Here is a 13,395-nt window from a genome sequence, read left to right on the forward strand (position 1 = left end):
CTTAGCAGATTACATAACATTCCAAAGTCATCTGGTTAGCACCAGATCTTACCCAGGAGTGAGCACTTCGGGTAGGTTCGGTTCTCATTTTACTATCATCCCTAATAGTGCATAGTTAGGCCCGCAAAAAGCCTCACATTGGCTGGGAATTCCTTCATTAGTTCAAAATCCATACTGTCTTGTGAGAAGCTTCACATCTTCTGGTAATCATAGTTCATTGTTATTTAGGGCTAAGCGGCTCTCCAGTAGTGAGTGATCGTTTGCCATTCTGCAAACAAATCAACTCTAATTATTACTATCATCGTGATTAATATTCAGTTCTTGCTTGGTTGTATGAATTTGAACATTGTAATGGGCAAACGCCTGTAAGTTCAAATATTAAATAGTGGGACATAAAGCAATTATTATTATTATTATTATTATTATTATTATTATTATTATTATTATTATTATTAAGATATTGCAGAGTGCATCATTGAGTTCAGCATTTAGTTTATAATCTCTAGCACCTAGTTACATTTTGGAAAGGCTATTATCATGTAAATTTATAGCAAGAAGGTCATAATTTCTCTACTGGCACTCAAAATATTTTTTCATGATACATGTAGTACGGTTAAGTTTGGTTAGGTGACGCTGTTTGAATACAAAAACTGAAATGTTTGCTACAAAATGTAATTAGTGATGTTAGAGGTCAGTTTATATTTATATTTTCTCACGTCTGGTTAGATATGGAAGAGGCTACTCCCATGTAAACTTATAGCAAGATGTTATACATTCTCTGCTGGCGCTTGGAATAGGTTTTCATGATACATATAGTATGGTCAAGTTAGGTTAGGTGATGCTGTTTGAATAAGAAAACTTGAATATTTGCCACAAAATGCGATCGATCATCGAACAGTATCGTTTTCTCGCTATGTACATTTGCGAGCTCTCTCGCCGACATTCGAAAGCGATGTTTTAGTCGATCAGTAATACCCACCGACTGCTGTTCTCTATAAGGAAAATCAAAATGAAAGAGGATAACATGTTTTTGTAATAAATGCGTAAATGATGTGGTCGTTAGCAGTTGTTAACTCGTTAGAAATAAAGGCTGAAGCAAACGATTGCTTAATTTTAATGTTATGTACTGAAATTAAGTAAGAATGAATTCACTTCAAGGTATGGCAGAGTACATCATCACTGATTTCAGAGGATAGTTTATATTTTCTTGAGTAGTTGAATTCTGGAATATTCCCATGTATATTTTGTAGCTAGGTGGTTACAATTTCTCTATGTACGCTTGAAATATGTTTTCATGATGCATATACGATTAGGTTAGGTGATGTTGTTGGAAGCAGAAAACTGAAACGTTTGCCACAGAGGCCTCTGGAGTGATACCATAATATTTTCAGAATTAAATTAAACATACTTTCACGCAGTATTGGATTTCAAAAAATAAACAAGTAAGCTGTAGTGTGGATATCATCCGTGAAAACGCAAGTTTGAAGCATATGGCTTCTTCCTCAACTTTAACGAAAAATCTGATATAACGACAATCCGCTATAGCAAGCAAATTTTTCGCAGTTATGAATTCTCGCTTCTACTTCTACTGCATTAAACATTTATAGTCTTACTAATAAATGGTGTATAACTTTTATACAAGGTTTTTACACTGTTTATGTGCAATTTGTTACTAACAAACCGTGTAAAAGCCTCCTGTGTATACAACTGTTATAGTTATTCACTGAACTGCTTATACAGACCAGGACCCTTGTATAAGCTTTGTACAGCGTCGAGTGACGAAAAAGAAACCAGTGATCAGTTTATTTTAGTGGCATTTATTGTCTGCAGTAATATAATTGTGTTAAAATATCCGACTTATCCATTAAGTACACATTGAAAGAATGGAAAATAACGATGCTCTCCACAATATTTGTAACACAGAAGGCATACAACATTTACAGGTTATGGAGGCTGGACATAATCATAAAACACTTTAAGAGACGAAAGTGACCCATTTATTCTAGACGACGAAAGTTTTGAAATGAAATATGTATTTACAACAGAATATGCTTGAATTGTCATTACCACAGACAGAAATGACTTCACAGAAGATCCAAGAAGTGGCTCTATATCTTGCGAACTTCGCATTTTCAAAGCACTACGGACATTAAGCAACTTGATACAGATGAAGTAACATAAGGCCGGCGAGGACATTTACTACATTTATCATTATAACATTTACCAGTCTGGCCTTAACTGGCGACTACATGAAAATTTCCACATCAAGAATTATTTCAATAATAATTGATATAGTGTCAATCCTTAAACATAACTCAAATGTCAATTCCCTTATTCATATATCATGGAGCATGTAATATGAACTTCACCCTATTTCACTAAATACCTGTTCAGAACAAGAGAACTTCCTTCATATTACACAACATATACCACCTGTTTCATTGAAATATAACATCTCTAATCTCGTAAGATGTTACTTTAACACAATACAAATTCGTGAATGTATTTTAAATACTTAATCTATTAATATAAGTAAACTTTTAGAATACTTGAATTTTTAAAATATTTTGTCAATAATTGTACCTTGATTTCAATATTATCAATAATTGCGCTGGAAGCTGATGGTGTTCTCTGCGAAGAATGAAACATGTACCGTATTTCCCGGCATAATCGTCGCCGCCACGTAATCGTCACATCCCTTATTTTCAATACAAAAATCGGACTTTAAACATTTAATCGTATAATAGTCGCACGTCCAAATTTTGTTCACCAATCTGGTTAAAAGGTAAATGGAACTGCAATGTAAGTTGCACATGAATGAGCAATTTAAATACGTGTATTGTTTATGGGCAATTTGGCAACACAGTCACATTTGCGAGATGTTGCACAACGTATAAAAAAATAATACCAGTATATGTACGACTCATGGCTTTAGGTTATCAGCAGTTTGACAACGTGATCGCGATACAGTGTACAATTTATTCACCCCCTACATATTATGAGTAATCATTTGAAATACGTAAGGCTTTAAGTTATCGCTTATCGGCAACATCGCCAGGAAATACCGGTACCAGCACACACTTGTCTTCTAGTAGACAAGAGGTCTGATAGAATTCTGTGTTATTACAACCACCCGCCCCCCGGCGCAACAGTCGCAAAGGACCTTGGCCTAGCAAGCGACCGCTGCTCAGCCCGAAGGCCTGCAGATTACAAGGTGTCGTGTGGTCAGCACGACGAGTCCTCACGGCCGTTATTCTTGGCTCTCTAGACTGGGGCTGTCATCTCACTGTCAGATAGCTCCTCAATTGTAATCACGTAGGTTGAGTGGACCTCGAACCAGCCCTTAGATACAGGTAAAATTCCCTGACCCGGCCGTAAATTGAACCCGGGGCCTCCGTGTAAGAGGCAGGCACGCTACCCCTACACCATGGGGCGGCTCCTGCGTTATTGCACACGAAGTGAAATCCAAGACGATAACGCAGATTTCCATGGAATTATTCAGCTCACGGGCAGCCGAATTATTTACGATGTCTCGGTTGTCATCGCTAGACTCTTATCTTACTACTACGTCATAAGTGTCCGGGCATGGGATGAAAACTTTTACCCAAGCAGTCAAGATAATTATTATCCAATGGTATTAAAGTTTTATTTTATAAAGTCGTCAGTAATGTAATGTAAAATCATCAATAACTGGGAAAAAATATTAACCAAATTACCGTATGTTTAAAAGAAATTGAAAAAATGAATGTTTGTTACTGACGTCTCAAAACACGGTCAACTACAGTAGATCTACACCGCGCTAGCTAGAGCAATGTATGAAGACGTCCATGCTCCGGTTTGCGAGCTTTGCGCAAGCGCACTAGTGTGTCGCAACCAACGAGCTCAACTGATACCAAATTGCTGCATGCTTCCTTGCTGCCTAACAGTATTGGCTGCTCTGGAATGGACAGACCACAGATGCATATATTTGTTTGTGACTGACGTGATTACTGTAGACATGTGTGCGTGAGAATTTAAGTTTTTAATTTGTGTTTGGGGTGTTTTAAAATGTTTTAACAGTGAACAATTATGGAAAGTCATTTATGTTGCAAAACATTAACGTGTGAAGCATTTATAAGCGATTATGGGTAAATATAGAAACTATTCTGGGGGCTTCAAGCTAAGCGTAATTGCCTTTGCTGAACAGCACGGGAACAGAACTGCAGAAAGAAAATTTTCAGCGAGTGAAACGTTGGTGCGTGACTGGAGGACATTAAAAAACAAGCTAAAAAGCACAAACCCTTCTACACGCGCGTTTAGAGGTCCTAAAACAGGGAAGTTTCCTATAACTGACGAAGAAGTGTTTATGTACGCCAATGAAATACGTAGCAATGGCTGCAGTGTATCATATGAAATGTTACAAATTAAGGGACGGGAGGTAGCAGCAAACACAACATAACTCAGTTTAAGGCGAGTCGTGAGTGGATTAAGGGGTTTATGCGACGACACAATCTGTCAGTGCAAAGGAGAACAACACTAAGCCAAAAGTTGCCTGCTGATTACACGGACAAGATTGTAAATTTTCACAGATTTGTCATACGTTTGCGCAAGGAAACTTCGTACTTGCTTTCTCAAATCGGTAATGCCGATCAGACTCCAATCTTTTTTGATACGCCTCGCAACAGCACTATTGCGGGTAAAAGGATAACGGAGTGTATTAATGAAAACCAGCGGTAGTGAGAAGTTGCATTGCACGGCAATGCTAGCCATTACAGATGACGGAAGAAAGCTGCCGCCTCACATCATTTTCAAGAGGAAAACGATGCCTAAGAATATACAGTTTCCGCGTGGAATTCATGTATGAGTGCAACCAAAGGGTTGGATGGACGTAGAACTCATGCTGGACTGGGTTAAAACTGTGTGGGATAGAAGACCCGGTGCACTACTAAAACAACCAGCTCTGCTTGTTTTACATAGTTTCCGAGGTCACCTCGTGAACGAAGTGAAGCAACTTCTCTGTAAAAATAAGACACGACAGATAGTCATTCCTGGTGGCCTAACATCTGCTTTGCAGCCACTAGACGTACGTATTAATAAACCCTTTAAAGACCACTTACGTCAATTTTACGAGTGGATGATGAGCGGCGATCAGCAATTGACGCCTGCTGGAAATATCAGGCGTCCACCCTTGGACTTGTTATGCTCGTGGGTGATGAAGAGTTGGGATCTTATACCACCTGAATTAGTCTCCAAGGACTGGGATTTCGAATGCACTAGACGGATCTGAAGATGGCGCAGTGTGGCAGAGAGACGAAGAATCTGATACTGGTATTAACAGTGGCGAGGACGGCGCATCAGATACCGAAACTTGCGATAGCGACACAGAAGATTCGGAATAAATTGTGTACCGGTAATTCCGTATTTCACAAAAAAGCGATAATTTTTTGCAAGTGTAATATTTTAACTTTTATACTCAAATTACTGACAATTAACTTAATACATTCATTTTTATTTTCAGGTTGGAAAAACATTCGCCGAATTGTTGCGAATAATTATGAATTTTGTTTCAGACGATTTTAATTATTTTGAAGTATAGATGCGAGTATTACGTGCATCTTAAATTTGTATCAAATACAATTTAGTTATAAATAAATTTTTTGAGTAATACAAATACTGGTATTACAAATTCTTCGTATAATGGTCGCACCCTACTATTTTTTCAAAAATTTTGGTATAAAAAGTGTGACGATTATGCCGGGAAATACGGTACTTATATAAAATAAACACTGCAAACTTGTATAGGTGCGATTTTTCTGTAATTTAACAGGCCCATTAAGGTTGATAACACAGACCAAATATGAAGTTTAGTAACTTGTAATGAACAGTATAAGCACAGAATTATGCCTGAAAAACTGGTTTTGCAGTCCTACCTCTGACTTTAGTCTGAGTGCAAATGGGGCCTTTAAAAGATGAACTAGACAGGAAGACCACTGTCCTGAACCTGATATTATTTCAAGTCTGAGACAATACAGTCAACAACCCTATGTATTTTTTATTTTTTGAAATCTAACAGCCCTCGTGGATATAGTCTCAGCGCTCACATTAGAAAGTAAGTTGTAATACCACATCTGTCAAGTTATTCTCGGCACTACTCACTTCAGGAACTGTTTAGGGTTTTTGGAGACTATGCTGGCAGATCCGAGACTCTTGTCCTGCTTGTAGTCGAGATGTTGTACCATGTGCAACCGCATCAGTGCTGGGTTGGGCGGTCGCATGTCCTCGCTGCTACATCTGCTGATAGAAACAAAAACTACAGTAACGTAGCACAATGCTTGGCTGTCAGAGAATAGGGTGGTAACATCAATTTTGTAATTACCAAAGCACAAACTCAAAACACGCTAATGAGCGATGGCAAGCTTCGCACATAATCTCTTGAATAGAAGACGACAGTGAAAAAGACTTAACATAATCACTTAACTACACAAGTAAAATAATTACCTATGGTGCCGTGTATCTCCGGAGCCTTCCTCCTTTACCGGTAGGGCTGGCTGAGACTTGCGATGCCTCCTTTCTGTCTCCTGCGGCCGAACGACTGGTCTGGGAGGCTCCACATTCTCCTCATAGGAAACTGCTGCTCTCTGACAATGCAAGCTCACAGGGAAGCGGCTTTCGACCTCCACCTGGACCTCGATGTCAGAATCCTTGATGATGGACTTCTCTTTACTCAGCTTTACCTCCACACATAGCAAGAGGAACGCATCTGCTAGGGACGTGACTAGAGGTGTGCCTGCAAGGTCGGATCAAGATGAGCGTCCTCACAAGACATACACTGACAGGCAGAGAAAAGAACACAAAGACGACAACAACAACACAATGACATTAGAAAACACAGGTTAAGATTCTATGGATATATTAGAAGAAATTACCCAGACAGACATACAAAATAAATATAAGAAAACATTGTTAAGACATTTCTGTAGGGTACAAGGAAAAAGAACGTGTTAAGCAAGAAAACGTAATGCTGAATGTACGAATTAAAACTATCCAACAAGGATATGGACACACTGGATACAATATTTTCCAAAATAAGGGCAATTTATGTTGTGTATCTGCATGTACAGTGAAAACTAAAACTACATTCATGAAGATGAGAGGAAAGTATTAAAAGTATCATTCTCGATGCGATTTTATTTTGGTGTAAATAAATATCACCCAGACTTTCACTTCCATATTGCCGCTACGTATATTCCTTAACAACACATAGTTATACACAATTATACACAATATAACGCTGTTAAGGAAAACACATTGAAGCAATTTATTGTTGATTCTGTCATATTACAGATATCAACAAATCCTTACATTGATCGTTCACTTAACCATCACACAGCTGATTCTGAAAAGTACAGAGTCAGTAAGTCCACACACTGATTATTCACTTTACCTCACAAGGCAAGACTGACTACAAGTCGATTCTGACAAGTTCAGATATCAACCAAATCTTCAGCTCACCGTTAACACTCACTCTACACCACATTCTACGTTCTCTAACTCCACTCTACACTAACTCCCACCGGCCTCTCGGCCCGTCAGCTCGATATATATACGGTTCGACAAGCAGTTTAGACTTCTGAAAACGTTCCTGCAACACTCTAAATGGAACACATCCGAACATAAAAGGATCAATTGATTGACCGGCCTCTTGATTGGAGTACATCAAACTTGAATAATCAATATTACATATACACAAACCACAGTGACAAAATCTACAAAATTCCTAATGTTTCTACATGTATCTGGATAATAAATTATCACAATAAGTTTCCAGAAACCTCCATATGTATCAGAATTATAGTAGATTACACCCTATACAAGAATATACAAGTTTTCGACCACACAGATTTTGAGGTTAGACGTATTCACAACACGTATTTGAGGTTATACAAATGTACAATACATATTTACAGAGTAGAGTTGTACTTAGCAATTAATAAAAGATAAAATATATTAAACATAATAATTGAAGGTTTTACAAGCATTAGGTTATGAGTAGGATGGCGTACATATGACAAAAGGTGTTAAAATAACAAAAATGCACCAAAGGATGTGAAAAACACCAGACAAAAAATATCAAAGTTTTATTGCAGATCACACTTATGATTTATGAATATTAGATCTGAAGATTACCCAGTTTTGCACCCACGCATGCACTCTCTCTCTAAATCTTTAAAATTTTTCATTTTCCCAAGGGTCAGTTTATAATTGAATATACCGGTATACAGTAATAGGTGTTAATTATGAACTCTGCAATTGCAATTCCTGGATCTCTAATGCAATGTGTTGAGAGGGTTTTGTTTCTAGTGCGATAACCTCCACCTAAACAAATCTGTGTCTTCATTACCCTGTGAATTAATTTCAAGCATTAGTAAAAGATTACATGTTTCTTTAAGTGTTGTCCTTCAACAATCAAGACACAGATACAATAGTAAGGCATAAATTACTCACTGTTGTTGAGCTGCTTAAGCGTCGCCATCATCTCCGAGAAGTAGGCTTTCCTGAAGTCTAGTTCTAACTCCGGAGAACTAGCCAGCACAGCACAGGTTTTCACGTACCTATGATTGGACAGAAATACAATCAATATTAATCACCACTGTAAGAAAGGAAGAGAACAACATTTACAACAACAAAATGACAATTCACTGGGTTATGCAGAAAAAGTTTCTTAATAAAACAGCAGACCTTACGGCTCACCACCAACTGGACTTACATTGCATATTAAAACAATGACCACTACCAGCTGATTGGACTCAAAATGATCAAACCTATTACTGCTTTTATATGTATGATATGGATGCACAGAACAACTAGCATTGATGAACAGTGAACGCAGCAGTGTACGAAGATGTGGATATTATATTGTCCGTGTCATTTTGTGTTTTGATGCCAGTTTTCATCTCTTCTTTCTGTTGCTCCCTCCTCCCACACAGACCATCACTGTGTTTATCCTACTGTTGTATACACTCGCCTATAACCTCTCTCTTAATTACATGTGATAAATTTTAAATAAATATAAAGTTCCCATAAGGAAACCATCATTTAATTTCATCAATTGTAAATGTTTTACCATTGTTTTGCCACAGCGTAGTAGTGGGCTCATCAGCTGAATCAGTGCACCATCACTGCATTGTTCTACATAGGAGGCTTGTAGAATGGTGCGCTAACCAGTGTCTTGGGAAAGTGTACCAATACTACTGATGATCCACTGCTACACTGGAGCTAGACGATGGTAATTTCACGATTGAAAAAGTCTAAAGAGCTAAAATTTTTTTGACTCCCTCTTAATTTTCAAATATTATTGTTGAGCTGAGTGACAGACGGCTGAGCGCTGGGCATTCTGTGCCCTGCTTGGCAGGTTCGATCGTGTCCTGTCCGTGTCATTTTGAAGGTGCTCAAATACGTCAGCCTTATGTCTGTAGATTTACTGGCATGTCAAAGTAGGCCTACTGCTGCGGGACAAAATTGTGGCACCTCGGCTTCCGAAAACCGTAAAAGTATTTAGTGGGATGTAAAATCAATAACATTATTATCGGCTATTACTGGGGGGGGGTCTCAAAAAACGAATAGAGTGGGAAAAAAGTTTCAAAAGATACGAGGGTTGGAACTTATACAGTGGCAACTATTTAATAACAACTGATACAAAAGAGATACATGTTACCAAGTTTTTACTACCCTTCAAAGTAGTCACCAGCATTGTTTACAACCCGTTACCAGGGATGTGGAAGTTGTACGATATCTTTAGCTGCGCTTGTTGTGTTGATAGTTCGAATGGCGCAGTCTAGTGCCTGGCAAATCTCTGGAACGGTTCTCAAGTGACTGCAGTTGAAAGTGAAAGAGATCGTACAGCACGACAGTGTCATCAAGGTCTTGAGAGGAATCCGCATTGCCTTACAGAACAGTGGTACAGTGGGTAAGAGCCTTCAACAAGGTACGCCAAAATGTTGCAGACAAGCGTCGGTCAGGACATCTTAGTGTCAGTGAAGAAGTGCATGCTCTTGCCGCGTTACTGGACACTGATCGACGCCATATGATTCGTGAGCTAGCCCGAAACACCAGATTAGCACATACGACTGTGCTTCACATTCTGAAGGAACGCCTGGGCATGAAAAAAGTCGTTCAAGGATTTTACCCACCTTGCCACTGTTCTGTAAGGCAATGCAGATTCTTCGCAAGCCTCCTGAAGACTTTGATGTCACTGTCGTGCTGTACGACCCCTAGCACTTTCAACTGCATTCGATTCAGAACTGTTCCAGAGATTCGTCAGGCAGTAGACCGCTCCATTCGAAACATCAATACAACAAGCACTGCGAAACGTTTTCTAAGACTTCTATATCGCTGGAGACGAGTTGTACACAATGCTGGTGACTACTTTGAAGGACAGTAAAACTTGGTAATGTGTATCTCTTTTTTATCAGTTATTATTAAACAGTTGCCACTATTAAAGTTCCAACCCTCGTATATCAAGTGAACTGATAGCAACTTTTCAGTTAACTGTAAAACCTATGCTTCTGCACCACCTTAGCTACTCACGCTCCATACCCTAGTTATCTCGAATGCCTGAGTCTCGCACGGCTGTGTACAGTGTGTAAATAGGAAGCATCCAGCACACAATCAAGAGTGAAAATGAGGGCCCTTCTACCTCTTAACTGAATGTGTTAGAATATGCTGCAGAAAAGGGAGTGAAAGCAACAAGTCATAAATAGGAAGTTCAGCTGAGTATGATTCATTACTGGTGTAACCATAGAGACCAATTATTGGGAGGAAAAAAAAAAAGGGGTGGTGGTGGTGGTGGTGGTGATGGTAGTAGTACCAGATGGGCAAAATAAAACTGGGCTGGAAAATATTTACAATAAGACTGACACAGGATAGAACCTTGTTAATGAACATCACAGATGATGTTGGAAATGGCCTCATCTGAAGAAATAAAAAATTGAGGATCCAAACGTCCTGACACCACTTCACTCAGAAACCACCGGCAGAACTGAACACACAAAAGTTCGTCTGGACACTTTTAACACATACACAACAAATGCAGGTCCTTTTTGATAATGTTTCGATGCGATGAACTCATAATTCCCACTTCTACAGATAAACGGCATTCAGATTTCGTATGATTTGGTTTCAGGCTTTCCTTCACTCGAGCAATGTTTTCTGGTGTTTGAACTCTTTTTGGATAGTTACGGTTTTTAATCACTGCAGACTTTGCTGGAGGTTTTGCCCAAACACTTCTAGTCTTAAACTCTTCCGCAAACAGTTCCGCACAGGTTTCCCACGAATTGTGCTTCGCATAAAACTTGACAATGAACACGAGCTGTTTCATCGTGAGCACGATTTTGTTGCATTCAACTGGTCGCTAAACACATTTGCTCCTCTCCCTCACTCACACGTAATGACACAGTTATGTACTCGGGAGATGCGCAAGCGCAGACATGTGACAGCAACCAATTGGTGCATCAAAATCATAGTTTCCAGCATTTCCTGTGACGGGCAGTTCTCCTGTTCATTAATAAGGGTCAATTCCGCATCAGTCTTATAAATATTTTCTGGGTAAGTTTTATTTTGCCCACCCTGTAGCAGCAGCACAGCACAGATAATGACAAAATAATGCATTATAACAAAAAGTGAATAAATAACCCCACACTACAAAGGTTCAGTAGCAAATGGAAAAGGTCACTTCACAACGGGTTAACAGGAGTTCTTTCTCATTATTTATAGAAATAACAGGAAATTGACAACATAAACCACATGTTTACCGAAAGTGCTCAGAAATGAAGACAGGCAGGAGTAGAATTCACCTGTCATGGAAACATATGGTAAGAGTACATTCCTAGTATGTACTTCCAGCCTATACACTAAGGGTACAACCTTACTCTTCCTCGCCTGTTAATACTGAAGGTAGTGATTTATAGTTATTTTCTAACTGTTGGGTTCGATTCCATGTCGCTAACCATACAGTTTAGCAACCCTACTTGCTGATATGATGTCTTAGAGTTACTGTTAATCTTGCATGTTGGTCTATATAGTCGTGATTTTTTCGTGACTTGCGAGATTATACGTACTGCCACTGCCGTATTGTGAAAATCACTAGTGTTACATTTGCGGGAGTAAGTAAAGCGTATTTTCTTTTTCTTTAGGATTGTAAATCTCTTTGGGTAATACCATGTGAGTAGAATTGTGACATGTTTGAATAATAAGATGTACAATATTATAGGGAAGGATCCACCTTTCAATACTCCGTAGTAAAAAGTAGTTACAACCTGTCTTCCTTTAGCTGATATCTTCATTTTTCGAAGTATCAGATCCCTTCCATTTTTCTTTCCTTCCCACCCTCCATCCCCCAGGGGCTCTGAACTTCGGAGCGTGGGTTGGCGACCACGGGGCCCTTAGCTGAGTCCTGGCATTGCTTCCACTTACTTGTGCCAGGCTCCTCACTTTCATCTATCCTGTCCGACCTCCCTTGGTCAACTCTTGTTCTTTTCCGACCCCGATGCTATTAGGTTTGCGAGGGCTAGGGAGTCTCATTTTCACGCCCTTCGTGGCCCTTGTCTTCCTTTAACCGATATCTTCATTTTTCGAAGTGTCGGTTCTCTTCCTCTTTTTTTCCTCGAATTAGTGTTATATAAAGGATTGTTGCCCAATTGTATTTCCTCTAATAACAATAACCACCATCACCACCCTCTAATAAACGTCCCCCACCCCCTTTCTCTATTTATCATTTCTTTATCAATTACTACGGCAAGTTGTTTCGAGTTGAACCTCGTATTTCTTTCATTATTTCTTCCCATTTTTAATATATTTTTATTTGGCTTTATTCTTTTTTAACGTTTTAAATTATTTTAAAACCTATATATCCACTTTGACTTCATTCATGTCACCTTTTACCCTTCGGCCGGAAAACAAATGCCTACAAGACCTGCCTAGCAATGACTTTACATAAGTGCATACTTGATCTGCTTATGAACTTCAAATATATTTGTTTTCGGCGCAAGATAGTGATGTTCTGTTTACTCTCTTGACTGTGATTATTGTGTTTTGAACATTAACTGAATTGCCACGATGTGATACAATGTTAATATTTTGCCTATGTTTAATATGTTAGTTATTGTTAAGATCTTCGCTAATTGGCTGATGATGACACTCTAAATGTGTTGAAACCGGTCCCATTAAACAGGTTGTAACTACTTTTTACTACGGAGTATTGAAAGGTGGATCCTTCCCTATAATATTGTACATCTTATTTTCTCTATTCAATACGGAACAATCATGAAGTTTTTAACTTTAAATGTTTGAATAATGCATTTAACGTAGTCTGCGTTAAATGACGACCGCAGCATTTTATTAACACATTGCTGTCCGGCC

General features: G+C 38.8%; 1 protein-coding gene across 1 annotated transcript in view; it reads right to left on the bottom strand.

Annotated features, from left to right (window-relative positions):
- Positions 1 to 13,395, bottom strand: part of SIDL (SIDL trafficking protein particle complex subunit 10) — a 105,875-nt gene that overhangs the window by 42,851 nt on the left and 49,629 nt on the right. Inside the window, exons 10-12 of the mRNA XM_067157603.2 lie at positions 8,485 to 8,591; positions 6,478 to 6,766; positions 6,136 to 6,273 (exon numbers count right to left, since the gene is read on the bottom strand). Of these exons, the coding sequence (XP_067013704.2) occupies positions 6,136 to 6,273; positions 6,478 to 6,766; positions 8,485 to 8,591 (534 nt within the window). The remainder of the gene's footprint in view (positions 1 to 6,135; positions 6,274 to 6,477; positions 6,767 to 8,484; positions 8,592 to 13,395) is intronic.

The sequence above is a fragment of the Anabrus simplex genome, chromosome 13 (assembly GCF_040414725.1).
Source record: "Anabrus simplex isolate iqAnaSimp1 chromosome 13, ASM4041472v1, whole genome shotgun sequence".
NCBI classification, from domain to species: Eukaryota; Metazoa; Arthropoda; class Insecta; order Orthoptera; family Tettigoniidae; genus Anabrus; species Anabrus simplex.